This window comes from Euprymna scolopes, chromosome 21 (assembly GCF_053919585.1).
Source record: "Euprymna scolopes isolate OS-2025 chromosome 21, ASM5391958v1, whole genome shotgun sequence".
Lineage (NCBI taxonomy): Eukaryota > Metazoa > Mollusca > Cephalopoda > Sepiida > Sepiolidae > Euprymna > Euprymna scolopes.
In genome coordinates this window covers 36,654,782-36,670,080 of record NC_136502.1, presented here as the reverse complement: position 1 = coordinate 36,670,080, position 15,299 = coordinate 36,654,782, and the positions used below count along the sequence as shown (strand labels likewise).

General features: G+C 36.8%; 1 protein-coding gene across 1 annotated transcript; it reads left to right on the top strand.

Moving 5' to 3' along the window:
• The first annotated feature begins 34 nt into the window (after positions 1–34).
• Positions 35–12,646, top strand: LOC145242106 (uncharacterized). Its single transcript, XM_080105021.1, has 2 exons — positions 35–500; positions 9,849–12,646. The coding sequence occupies exon 2, from the start codon at positions 10,945–10,947 to the stop codon at positions 12,484–12,486; it is 1,542 nt and encodes a 513-aa protein (XP_079961147.1). The 5' UTR covers positions 35–500; positions 9,849–10,944; the 3' UTR covers positions 12,487–12,646.
• Positions 12,647–15,299: the final 2,653 nt, after the last annotated feature.

Here is a 15,299-nt window from a genome sequence, read left to right as displayed (position 1 = left end):
AGCGGAACTTTTATTCAGAGGAATTAAAAAAACCTTTACACCGGTAACACCGGCTCGCTGTTTTAATTCCTTTTCTCTATATTCCTTGTTGTTATTATTATTATTATTATTTTAATTCTTTCGTTATCAAAATAATTCTGCAATAGATATATATATATATACATTTTTTAATCAACGGACACAAATTATGTTGTTTAAAAGAATCTAAACTTGGGAATCAAGCTAGCTTGTTGGATGTTTCAGTTGAAAGCAACCTGCTGAAATCGAAGGATTATTTTTTGAAAAGGTCAAGAAGGAAATAGGAATTGAAATCGAGTTCTGATATTTCTTTCCTTTTTCTTTTTACCTATGTTTACTGTTTACAGTGGTGATATTTTGCACTTGAATCTTGAAAGCGAAAAGAGACAAGAATGGATGAACCCAGGAAGTCATCAAGAATTCTTATAACCACAAAATGTTTTTTAAAAAATAACAGATGATCCAAAAGGATGATTTTGAAGGTAAAAAACATGAAACTTTCATTCATTTATATATATATATATATATATATATATATATATATATATATATATATATATATATATATATATATATATATATATATGTGTGTGTGTGTGTTTATGGGAAAAATATGGTTAATTAATTATATTTCGCCTTGTATTTATACTTTATATATTTTACCGATTATTAGTATAATAATTTTTTAATACTACAAACACTTTCGGGAATCATCAGTGCAGTCACGATATATATATATATATATATATATATATATATATATATATATATGTGTGTGTGTGTAAGCCTGACGATTCCTTGCGGGGTGAAACGCGGAAAATTCTGTGTAGCTTTATTTACGACCTAACTCCACATATTGAGCACTGTTGAAGTAAATACTGAAAATCGATATCTCATCACATTTTATGTGGACATATATATATATATATATATATATATATATATATAACAATTATTTTATATAGTTCAGACATATTCATAAGAATAGAAATCAATTCCAGGGCAAAATGAAACTCAATATTCAAACTTTAAAAAGGTTATTTAAAATTTTGGGTGCTTCTGCATTTATGTTACCGTGTTTTTTTTTTTTTGTCTTATTTTCTAATTAAATTCCAGTTTTACTATATCTTTTTTGTAATTTATTTATTATGAAAGTACAGAATAGTTACAAACCCTCCTGGTTATGTTAAGAATGGCTTTCTAAATAGTATTATTTTAGCAGGGTAACTTAAGTGCAGTCAGTACCCAATTTTGTAATAAAACCTTTGAAATGTTTTGTTTGTTTATATAGAAGAAATGAGCATCCACGTGTGTATTTTTAATTAAAAACAAACAAAAAAACTAATCGACGAGCTTAGAGCAGTGCTCTTAGAGCACTTATATGCTGTTTATGCATTTTTATTTGTGAGTTCTCCGGCGGAGAACTTCTCCGCTATTTGGCTGAAATTGGGTTTTTTTTTTGTTTGTTTGTTTTTTTTTTTAATCCACAAAAAAATTTATTTCATAAAAAAAATCCGCTTTCTATTTTTAGTTTTTTATTTTGAACAAAAAACTGATTTTTCCTCTTATGACAGTTTTTTTTCCTAAAAATTGAAATTGCCGTCAAAACTACGACTTGAAGCGATTCATGAAGGTGATGGATGGGGAGTTAAATGACTTTTCTTAATTCAAAAATGACTTCCTGTTTCATTCCCTCGCGTACGCATTCTTTGTATTTCTCTTAATTTTAACTTTTTTAATTGAAACTAATTGGAGTTTTGTTTATAAAAACAGCTGCTAATTTTATGTTGCTACATCGGTGTGTGGGGTGGGGTAACCCTTGCTTTCTTTTGTAACATTGTACGCGTTTACACACTGGACCCACACGTTGTAAGCAGTCTACGTCGCAAAGGAGACCAAGACAAAGAATAACTAAAATTGTTTTTTTTTTTTTTTTTTGTAGCAACGGCATTTATTTTTTCATTCTTCCGCCATGCATGATTTCTCATTACGGCCGTGACGTCACCCACGTCTCTAACGTGCTCTCTTCTTTTTATAGTCTTCCTTTTTTCCTTGCTGTGGCGTCATTTCATACACAGTTTGGTATTTGCATACGCGCATCCACGGATGAAAAAACCCCAAATTTCTTAAGATTGATGATAAACTGTCAGCGTTTTAATGCTTAGAGTCAGAAGGGGTTAGTTCATGGCTAACTGCCCGGAGCTCCCTCACTAAAGAATGCTGTTCGGCCATTTGTGTATGTGGAACCAGAATGCACTAACTTTGTATGCTGGCCTACAATCCCCACTTTCTGTCCTTGTGTCACATCTTCCCTTGTGTCACATCTTCCCATGGTGGTTGACGGTTGCATTTGTAAAAAAATTCTCATGATCCGATTAGGGCTGACGTACCAGAAATGAACCGCAAATAATGGCAAACACTTACCTGGTAATTCTTGGGGAGATATTGGCTCAAGGGTTACCAAAATATTAGATCCATTCTAGCAGTGTAGCCTGTTAGTTGGTCTTTTCTCCACAATTGTTGACATCTTGGTAAATCAACATTTCAATTTAACAAATGGAGTTCAATAATTTTAAGTTCATATTATTCAGTAAAAAGGGAAATTAAATTTGGGGCGGGGGGTCCCTCCAAATAAGAATCACGGAGAGCAGCATTGGTTCATGTTGACATTTTGACGACCAAAAACAAAAGATAACTCAACTTAAAACAACGTAACAAAACAACTCCAACGTAAACAAGTTCTTGATGAGCCGTTCTACTTAAGTTAATAAATTTACCGAATTTCCATTACTAACGATTACTATATTGTCCAATTGACTACTGTGCACTCTTAACCCTTATCCTCGAGTGGTCTCTAGGTCTTGATAATTTTGATTGCTCAGTTTGTGGAAAGGGAGTCGGGTGCAACTCAATGTTTTGTGGTACTTATTACGGAATTACAGGTAAGTAACTAATTTGTATGCAGTTAGTCTAAGACAATGAAGACAAATGTACATTTAGATAGTGACACTATCGAGGTTGTTCACAAGTTTTGTTACCTTGCAGGGCTCTACTGACAAATTTATCTTTGGCAACTAAATATTTTCTCTTACTAGCAAAATAGAAAGGTTACTAGCCAAACTTACATGACTTTTGGAATATAACATCTTCATTCTGTGATGAGTACGTGCATCATAAAAATTTTTCTTATTTTTTTTAAATAAGTGTAATCTATATATATAAAAGCGGAAATGTGTGTATGTATGTATGTTCACTTTTTGTGTATGTCTGCAAAAGGCTTTTTTCGTCTGCCTTCTTGGTCAGCTCGCTCCTTCTTAAAACTTTTTATATCACGTTTAAATCATAATATCTACGACTTAAGAATGGGGGGTCGCGTGTGTATTTAATTTGCCCGACTTTTACCAGCTCATCACATCTTTACAAAGCAGGGGAAACAGTAACTGGCTTTCAGCACAAAACTAGGTCAAATATCACGCCAATTCCTTCATATTTCATTTATAATCCTTAATTTAACACAATTATCATTTCTTCTCCCCTCGTGGTCAAGATGGTTAGGTGGCTGCTTTTTTTCCATTTTGTTTCCACCTTCGTGTCAAGGCTTCGGGGTTCAATCCTACCTTCCTACTAAAACATTTTTTTTTCTTTTACACCTCCAAACACCTGGCCAACGTTTTTTTTTAACACACACACCTCCAAACACCCTGGCAACGCCAGGTACATCCCGCTCGTCTATTATATAAATCTCACCTGTCTGTTTAAATGTATGTATGTCTGCCTAAAACTTTCGACAGAGGCAATGGATTTTCACGAGATCAGTATCATTTGGAAGCTTTACCTCTGCACTCCATGTTTAAAAAGGAAGTGTCCTCTATAGTATCAGATCTGACCGAATGGTTAATTGTTGGCATAGACCAATTCATACCATCTAAAAAATTCCAACAAAACTTAACAGCCTGCCATGGTTCTCCCCAGAATGTGCTGCTGCTATCGCGCACAGAAATCACTTTTTCCATAGCTACCAACGTAATAGATGCACTGAGACTAAAGCTGCTTTCAGGACTGCCAGCAACCACTGTAAAAGAGTAATAAAAAATGCAAGAGAGCTATATGCCCAGTCTGTTAAATCCAAGGTAGCTGATCAGCAGCTTGGTTCCCGCCAGTTTTGGCAAATAACAAATAGGATCCTGAACAGAAGTGTGCGTTCTATCCCAACCATTATCAATGGACCAGAGGTCATCTCGTCAGCGTCAGACAAGGCCAAACTATTTGCAAAGAACTTTGCAGCTAATTCTACCCTATGCGACGAAGGTCATCAACTCCCCATATTTCCTCCTATAACACAGAACAAGCTAGGTAACATACAAATATCCGTGCAGGTCGCCAAGCTGATCAAGAACCTAGATTCCAGTAAAGCAACTGGCCCTGATGGCATCCCAATTATAGTGTTAAAAAAGCTTCAACCAGAACTTGCTCCCATACTTACGAAACTATTTAAGCGCTGCCTTAAGGAGAAGTTCTTTCCGACTCCCTGGAAGACCTAATCAGTTTGCCCTGTATTTAAGAATTCAGGTGATAAGTCATTTCCCTCTCAGTACAGACCAATAAGTCTCCTGTGTGTTATGAGTAAGTTGCTGGAATCCATATTAAATAGAGAAATAGTCAACCACCTCAGCAGGAATAACCTTCTTAGTGACACACTGCAAGATCTACTGCAGATGTGCTGACGGTTATATCCCACAGGATTAGTGAATCTCTTGACAAAGGCTTCCTTTCTAGGGCAATTGCTCTTGACATATCAAAGGCCTTCGACAAGGTATGGCATAAGGGTCTACTTCACAAGATTTCCAGCTACGGTATAACTGGAAATGTTTTCTCAATCATTAAATCATTTCTCTCCGATAGGCTCATAAGAGTAGTGGTAGATGGACAAAAATCGGAGGCCTGCAATATAAATGCTGGAGTCCCTCAAGGGTCAATCTTGGGCCCAACTCTCTTCCTGATCTACATCAATGACCTCCCTAAACACATACTTAAATCATTCGTTGACATCTATGCTGATGACACGACCATCTACGGCAACACATCAAAGGCTGTAAATGACAAAGTTATCTCTGATTCTCTCTCCTCTGATCTCGAGCGCGTGGTTCAGTGGGGGAAGATGTGGCTGGTTACCTGTAATGCATCCAAAACCAAACTCCTATCCTTACATCATCAACGCTCTGATCCCCATCTGGCATCAATTGTGATGGATGGCTCTCGTCTGGATGAGGCCCCGTGTTTTGACAAGCTTCTGGGTTTGACCTTTACTCCTGATCTGAAATGGAACACGTACATCAAATCTGTTGCCATGGTTGCTGGAAAGATGGTGGGATCCTTCTACCGCTCCAGAAGATATCTCACTACTGATGCAATTCTCTATCTATATAAAAGCCAAGTACGTCCAAGGATGGAATACTGTTACCATATCTGGGCAGGCGCTGCTAAAAACAGCCTATCCTGCCTTGACAGAGTACAAAATAGACTTCGTGGCTTAGTGGTGGATGCCCTTTTCTCTACCCTGCAACCTCTCTCCTACAGAAGAGACATTGCAAGCCTATCCTTGTTTTATCGTTATTTCCATGGCAGGTGCTCATCTGAACTCCAATCTCTGGTCCCCCCTCGCCAATCTTTCATGAAAAACACCCGTCTAGCTGAATACACTGTGAAAAATTTCCCCCACTCTATATCTGTGCCTAAATCAAAACGCGGACTCCATGAACAAAGCTTCTTTCTTAGAACTGCACGCCTGTGGAACTCTGTTCCGTCTGCCTGCTTCCCACCGGACTACAACTTGGATGTCTTCAAGTCCAATGTTAACAAATTCCTAATGAACCGCCCCCTTAAGTAAACTCTTCATCAAATCTTCACACTAACGTAATGTACTTGCAATAACCCTTATCTCTGAGTGGCTTCCGGGCCTTGATAAGTGGTGATCACTGTGTAAAAAAAAAAAAAGAAAAAAAAAAGCTCGACCATTTCATCGACAAATATCGAAAAAATGTGCCAAAAGCATTAATTCCTTCACCCTTAACTGGGCACTTTTTTACAGGGAGAGGTCACTTTTTTTTGCCGATGTTTTCGAAAGTTATCCTTCTTTTCGATTGACTAACCTTGATTTAAACCTACATCACTTCCGGTTTAGCGATGGATGCAACAGCTAAGACATCACATTTTTTTTGTTTGTTTTTTTTTTTCACATTCTTTTCCTCCTTCGCGGTACGGGTTTGAGCCTGCCTACTACCACTTTATGTATTTATTTTATTTATTTATTTTTTTTTTGCTCAACACACACCTCCAAACACCTGGCCAACAATAAGCACCGAATTTTATGTTGAGAATTGAAAGTATAAGCATTCAAATTTCTCCAGATGTTTTTTAAACAGTCTTTGTTTAAAAAAAAGAAAATATTGTTCTATTAAACTTTTATTGTTTAAATAATTTGACTTGTTTTATTTAAACAACAAGGTTGAAAAGAAATTTTTTACTCTGCAATAAACTTTGGAAGATTGTTGTTGCGAAAAAAAAAAAAAGAAAAAACAAAACTGCCAAAAGATAAACGTTTTATTATTTCTAGTCGTCATTTGAAAACATCACTTACAAATGCGACCGTTTCATTTGCAACGTAAAGCTCTGCCATGGTGATACTATTGTAGCATAGGGAGGTGCTGATCTAAGTGTGATTGCAGGAGTTGGGAGGTAGTATGGGAAAATGTTGTAGTAATCGTTAATAGTGGGAATTAGTTAACTTGGATTACTTAAGGGGATGGCTCATCAAAAACTTGTTCATGTTGGACTTGAAGACAACCATATTGTAGTCAGTTGGAAAGCAAGAAAATAGATGAAGTGTGATATATGGAAGTTAGAATGATACAATGGATGTGTAATGTAAATCTTAAAGACAAGCTTAGATCAGCTGACCTCAGAGGAAGATTAAATCTGAACAGTATAGGGGAGATGTGTGCAGAACAGTAGATTTTCTTGGGTTGGTCACATTGAAAGAATGTATGAGAATTGAGGTGGCAAGGCCAGGGAAAATATGAGAAGAAATCATAAGATGAGAGAGATAAATAAAGAGCCAGCCAGAGGTAGGTTAGTTTGGAAGTCAATTTCTAAAAGTCACCCAACACATACTTGCATGTAAAACCTGTATAATCCAAATATGATGATGATGATGATGATGATCTAAAGACATATGGTCGCCCTGTTGTGTTTTCTTGAAAACACAAGGTCAGAATAAAAAGACAAAATAAAGTAATAAATAAGAAATTACTGAATTGTATCTGATGTATTCGGCCAAATTGGGCGCTTAATGCTTCTTAATTCCCTTCATTTCATTCTCGAGGCAATTGTTCGGTGGCTTTCTGGTAAAGGCTTAGCAAGTGCAACAAAAGGTAGCTTCGTAGCTGTGTTCAAATCTCATAACCAACAGAAATTGTCACCTCTTACACTGGTGATTGCATAAGTATGAAACACTAGTGTTTGTAAGTATAAAGAAAAGGTATTGTTTAATTACTTTTTATTCTAAGGGAAAAATAAACAAACTCTCCAACTGTTTTTTTTTTTTTTTTTTTTTATCGAGAAACACATATCTCTTTCTTATGAGATTTTAATTTCTGCTATTTCATGAAACACATGTAAGGTGTACCATATTGACATATGAATATAATATGAGTGTGAAATAAATACATCTTCTGGTTTTGAAATGATAAATAACAATACACACACACACATATATATTTATCTCTTACAAAGATGGTTTCTCAAGGACAATCTGATCTGAAATGGAACACGTACTTCAAGTCAGTTGCCCAGGTTGCTGGGAAAATGGTAGGATCCTTCTACCGCTCCAGAAGATATCTCACTACTGATGCAATTCTCTATCTGTATAAAAGCCAAGTACGTCCAGGAAGAGAGTACTGCTGCCACATCTGGGCTGGAGCTGCTAAAAATAGCCTATCCTGCCTTGACAGAGTACAAAATAGGCTTAATGGGGATGCCCTTTTCTTTTCCCTGCAATCTCTCTCCCACAGAAGAGATGTTGCGAGCCTGTCTTTGTTTTATCGTTATTTCCATGGCAAGTGCTCATCCGAGCTCCAATCTCTGGTCCCTCCTCGCCAATCTTTCACGAAAAACACCCGTCTAGCTAAAACAACTGTCAATAATTTTCCCCACTCTTTATCTGTGCCTAAATCAAAACGTAGATTCCATGAACAAAGCTTCTTTCTTAGAAGTGCACGCCTGTGGAACTCTTTTCCGCTTGCCTGTTTCCCACCTGACTACAACTTGGATGTCTTTAAGTCCAACATAAACAAATTCCTGATGAACCGCCCCCTTAAGTAAGACACTTTATCAAATTCCCAATACTAACGATTACTATGATACTATTCCAATGTATTACTGTACATGCAATAACCCTTATCCCCGAGTGGCTTCCGGGCCTTGATAAGTGGTGACCCCCATGTATAAAAAAAAAAAAAAGAAAAAAGACAAACGTAAAAGAGATATATGAATATAATACGCAGAAGCATAATTTAGAAAGATTTTGGAGAATTTTTATTGAACAATAGAAATCCATGTTTGATTTTTAATCTTCACATGGGGTGGAGAAGGGGATTTCGTCTACTGATAGGATGATTAATTTGATTAATTTTTAGCTGGTAATAATAGCTGCTCAGGGGTCAAAATTAAAACTTGGCTGGCACAAGTGGACTAAACGTATATCTTCTACGCTTGCACAAATATACCTTTTATGCGTTAAAGTCAGTTTATTTTTCAAGTTCTGATATCCATCTGTTGTTAGCTCAGATGATGATGAATAAGGCCGAAGCATTAAATGTTTTGGTCTCAATTCTAGCTGATGAAAAATTATTGGAATCATCACGTCACGAAATTTTCTCAGAATGGATTTTCTATAAAGTAGACAACCCAAATCATGCATACGTGCAGAACCTGTGGAAATTCCACAGTGGCATCTTTCATATGTAACATTTTGTTGCTGAGCATTCTGTAGACGTTCAGCGTGAATGGAGACCCCCTCCCCCACAATATTATTATATCCCTTTTGTTAAACCTGTAAAAGTATTTCTCTAAGCAATCTAGTTAATGCAGCGTCAAGAATATATTTGGTTATTACGGTTTATCTCCAATATCCTTATAGGAGTCTGTGACATATTTCCATTGTGTGGACACTGCTGGGTGTCCATACAATGGGCGAACAGAAACCCCACGATATCATTATACTATCTTTGGACAGAACAGACACTGCCTTTGAATCCTAGCCAGAAGACCAAGAAGGTATATTTTAGGTTCATGTACAGCCCAAAAGCAACATCATTTTTTTATTTATTTATTTTTTTATACTACATTGTATCTTCAATGATTGGAAAATCCTGTTTAATAAAAAGGAAGATGGAAAATAATAACATACTTATGAACATTAAATTAGCTGATCTCTATACTAATTTAATGTTCATAATATGTTATCTCTATACTAATTTAATGTTCATAATATGTTATCTCTATACTAATTTAATGTTCATAATATGTTATCTCTATACTAATTTAATGTTCATAATATGTTATCACCTTGTATCCTCCTTTTTAATAAATAGGATCTCCCGATCAAATAATTTATAATCTGGAAACCATGACGTACGTTAAAGGTACTATGGAATTGATATATAGATTTAAATAAAGAATTATTGAAAATTCCGATAAACATTTTAATGCTTTTTTTTTTTTGTAATGACTTATGAAAGATGTAATAAGTTTATTTTCTTTTTTTCACACAGGTGGTGCTTATTGTGGCAAATCCTGCACATTTTCTGCTGAATGACCACAGAACTGTCTGAAATATTTGTTGTTTTCACACAACCAGGAAGCAGTTTTTAAATTCTAAAGATGGATGTAGTTGCTACATTTTCTGGCTAAAGTTATTCTTTCATCTTTGACTTGAACTTGAAATTGTTTGAATTCAAATTATGAAGGATCACATCTTTTTTTTTTTTTTCTTTTTTCACCATTACCCAGCACTTCAGTTGATGCAAATTATCTCAAGCTAAAACAATGTTGGCTACCGATTCCAATTTTGCTTTTGATTGAGCTGAGACAAATCTGTTAATGTTCCAAGAATGTACCGATTAATTTGAGACTGATGAAGAAAAAAAAAATTATTCCAAAAACTAAGGAATATTTTAATATGTATTTTGTATCTTCAAAAAAAAAACACTTAATGAAACAGGTGTATTATAATGATAGTATATATAAATCAGCCTCAGCAACAATATCATCATCAATAGGAAAAACAACATAAAACACATATAATTAATATTTATATCCACAAACAAGCTTGCTTCATCTTCATCAAGACTCATCAGTGTGGTTATATACAGATGATCTGTTAAAATCAAACATCTTAGCCAATGCATTCACAGAGCCATCTGTATATATATATATAAACTACATAAAGGTCTTTCATTAATTTTAGTTCAAAAGCATTAATTACACTTGCTGAGTTGAAGATTTTCTTAAGAATGTAGATGTCTTTGAGCTGCTTTGGAATTTCATATTAATGAAAAATCTAGTTCATCAACAGAAAAACCGACAATATTGAAATGATTTAAAAATATCAAATCTCTTAGTAAAAAAAAACTCTGCATAATATTGTTATTTTATTACAATTCAAGTGTACATTTGATTTCCGATTTTTCGAACATTCACATATCAAAACAGAAGTTTTTTGGGGGTTTTTTTCTGTTTAATTAAAACAAAAAAATAAACCCCAAAAAATGGAAAAGAAAAATTGTAGTCTCTTTCATTCCATCAATAACTACTGAAGCTGCGGACAATTTAATACTTCCAAATTTGTTTCAAAGATCACAACTAGACATGAATGAGAAAGGCCCCACTCCACAGCTCCATCCGCCTACGCAGCTGCCACCTGTTCAACTTCCGCCACCTCCTCCAACATTTTCGCATCACCCGAGAACGACTACTGAGAGCATGGGTAGCGCTGGCGTACAATTTGTTTCTAGCTGTGAACTACAGTCTCTTCCTCAACAGAGTCACGGACATACTCAAGTTCAGACCCCTACTCCTCCGTTGGCTACTTCAACATCTATCACTGGTTCTGCCGGTACTAACAACTCTGATGGTAACCATACCAACGATATTGCTAACAATTGTGCTGGTCATAACACTAGTGAAAATAGTACTACTAATATTAGTAACAATATTAGTAATAACTGTGACAGGACTAAGAGTAATATCGAAAAACCTCTGCCATTTCATTGGGATAACTATGGCAAACAGTTTCCAGTCGGTGAGAGCAGTGAAAATGTGTCATCTTCATCAGTTTGCGGGATAGGCTGTTGTCAGGCAGTTGCCACAGCAGCGACAGCACTGCCTGGCCACCATCAACTTACACGGGTACCATTGCCATCGCCACATCAACTCCATGTCAGTTCGCATCACCACCCGGCTCTTCCTGTTGGTGAAAATCACCAGCATCAGCAGCCGTATCATCCACAACAAGTGTCGCCGCTTATAACTCAACTTCCGCAACATCAAGTGTTGCCGCCACCACCGCAGCAGCAGCAGCAGCATCATCAGCAGCAGGAGGAGCAACAAGCCCAGCAACGAGACAAGCCATATCACTGCGATGTTTGTCTGAAGAAATTTGCGCGTCGGGATACATTACAATGCCACAAGAGGACGCACAGTGGCGAGAAGCCTTTTAATTGCGAGCTGTGCCCAAAACGATTTGCGCGTAGGGATACGCTTGTCTGCCATAAACGAACTCATACTGGGGAAAAGCCGTTCAGGTGTGACTTTTGCAATGAACAGTTTGCCCGCCGCGACACGCTTCGATGCCACAAGAGAACGCACACCTGCGAAAAGCCGTTCCGATGCGAATACTGTGTGCAGCAGTTTGCCCGGGGCGACACCTTACAGATCCACAAAAGGACGCACACGGGCGAGAAAGCGTTTGCTTGCAATGTCTGTGGTGAGCACTTTGCCCGCCGCGACACCCTCGTCTGCCACAAAAGGACTCACACGTTCGAGAAGCCGTTTCGGTGCGACTTTTGCATCCAGCAATTTGCACGTCGTGACACACTGCAGATTCATAAGCGGACGCACACCGGTGAAAAACCATTTAGTTGCGACGCCTGTGGGAAGCAATTTGCCCGCACCGATAAATTGCAACGACACAAGCGTACACATGCTCAATTACGCAATGCCAGTAGCAGCAGCAGCAACGGTAGTCAGCCTAGCAGCCTACCAAGCGCGCCGACAGCTGCAGCGGCAGCCGCTGCAGCAGCCGCAGCGGCTATGACTTTCATGCCGAGCAATTTCTTGAAAGCCTCATACAAAAATATCAAGGAGTACACACAAGTCAATAATCATCTTTGGCAGACGATATACTCGTGAATTTTTTTATTGAACTTATTTTCTGGACTTTTTTTACAATTTTGCGTCTTACACCTGGAAGCTGCATTTATGACTTTATAACAAGCAGGGCTACCTCAGCATTGATCTCCTGGGGGAAAAGCTGTAACATATTTTTTATTAAAACTTCTATCTCACTCTGCCTCTCTCTATTAGTCTCTATCTTTCTCTTTTTCCACTTCCCCAATCTTACTGCTTCCTCTCCCCACTCCCTTATTTCTGCTTTGCCCAACCCATTCCTCTCTATCTGGACACACACACGCATAAATACATACAGACAACTCTCAACAGATTTCTCTCCAAATTAGTTCATAACAACACTGAAAAACAGACACCCTCCTGCCCCACCCCCAATGAAAACTGGCCCTGTTGACCCCCCCCTCCCCCCCCGAGAGAATGAATGAATTTTTCTAAATTTTAGATATTATTAATCCGGGACAACATCGATCATAAAAAGAAAAATAAATACCAACTTTTTCAGTATTTGTTTTATTGTTTTTGATTTTTAGCTGGACATATAAACATACACACATTCACAGCCCAAATAAGATCTTCTCGGTATGACTAAAGCACACTGGCTTTTACGAGGAATGATGCACCTTCTCCAAGTGGTGTTACTTCAAGTAATAGCACAAATCTTGATTCTCCACCAGACTAGATGAATTCTTGTCCTGGAATCCAGTAAGATCAAGGGACCACAATAAAGATGTACTATAATATAACACATTAAAATGGTCAATTAAGGAAAGGAAAATTATGTACTCAACTTCGTTACTAACTTGGTGTTTTAGAGATAAAGAAGAACTTTAATGGTATATTTGAATATCTACGTGTCCGATGTGGAGATCAATTGTTAGCTCCTAGGAGCCCCCCCTCCCTCCTTGATTTTTGAAAACTTCATATGAAGTAAAATGAAACACCTGCCCTTCATATAAGATTATTTAACTGTAATAATCAGAGATCTGTTTTATATTTATTTACTTTTTGTTTATTTGTTGTTTTTTTTTTTTTATCCTTGCCAAATGTTTATTCGGCACTTCAGTTATATGAGCAGGTTAAAGGAGAATGGATTTATTAACTTAGAATCCTTAAAATAAAAAGGATGAATTTTAGGTTTCATATTGATATGTAAATTGATTGAAGCAACTGTTAACGTCACATCGATTCTTTTAGAGAACTTGGGATTTTTCTCAAGCAAATCATAAACATTGGACCAAATTTAGTTTGTGCACTCCAATTATGTTAACAACTGAAAGTAATATTTTTAGCATGACCTCATATATAACATCACTTAAACCCCTGTGTTTGATTATACAATAAGTTTATTACCATTCAAAGGTCTAAAACCATTTATATTTATTTTTTACAATACACACCCACACACATATATCTATTTCATGAACAGTTAGGGATTAATAGGGATTAGTCACCACAATACCACATTTACTCCACTTTTTCTTGGAAACTATTGGTCCGATCTGGTTGAAATTTTGTATGGACCTTTATACAATATATATATATATATATATATATGGTGAACTAAGAATTGTAGCCATTCAAAACACAGATTAGTTGCTACAATGCCACATTTACTTTAGAAGTTTTCACGGAAACTACTGAGCCGATCTGGCTGGAATTATATTGTTGGATGCACACGTAGGGAAATATATTGCTAATCAATAATAAGTTATATATATATATATATATATGCCAGTATCCTATACCTCTATAAGGCAACCATTCGCCCATGTATGGAGTATTGTTGTCACATCTGGGCTGGTGCATCTGCTGCTTGTCTCTCGCTCCTGGACAGGGTTCAAAAAAGAGTCGCCAACCTGATAGGTCCTGAACTGTCATCTAGGCTTCAACCTCTGTCCCATCGACGAGATGTTGCATCCCTCTGCCTGTTCTACAAATACTTTAATGGTGAATGCTCTGACGAACTGCAAACACTTGTACCTCCCCGACGTAACTACCCCCGACAAACCCGACAAGCTACTAAGTCTCATCCCTTTACAGTGGAGATCCCTAGGTGCAAGAAAGCCTTTTACTCCAATAGTTTCTTCCCCAGAACTGCGGGTCTTTGGAACTCCCTTCCGGGATTCTGCTTTCCCAACTGCAATGATATGCAGAAGTTCAAGTGTAATGTTAACAAACATCTTTCTACTCTTCTCCCTTCATAATGACCCCGCTAATTAATTCCCTAATAGTAGCCCCCTGCTTCAAAGTGGCACTGTGCCTTGTTTGGGGTGAAAATTGAATAAAAAAAATAAAAAAAATATATATATATATATATTAAAGTGACCTTGTTTGTCTGTTATAGAGGATTTGGTGTTTAATCAGCATAAATAGTTGCTAAGAGATAAAATTGAAAATAATTGGAACGTGGAAGTTGACTTCAAGTATTCTTCTACACATGTGTGAATATGCCATACTTTGGGGTAATTGTGCCAACTAAAAACAACTAAAAAAAGTGCTCTTTATATGTGTGGTTGCCATAAAGAGCATTGTTAGCTTGTTGGCCCAATTACCCCGGACTTGGTGCAATTACCCCAAAGTATGGCACATTTATAGGTGAAAGTCTGTTCCTGTTTAACTATTCTTATCCATCTGATGATAGCTCAAACAGTTACAACTAAGGCTGGAACGCAGTTTTGGTTTTGATTCTAGTTGATGGTACCTAAGTCATATTTTTTTTAACTTCTGAAATCACTTCTATGTATTGGGTATAATAAAATGATCAATCAAGTATTGGCTCTATAATAATAAATACGAAATCTGCATGAATTAAAATG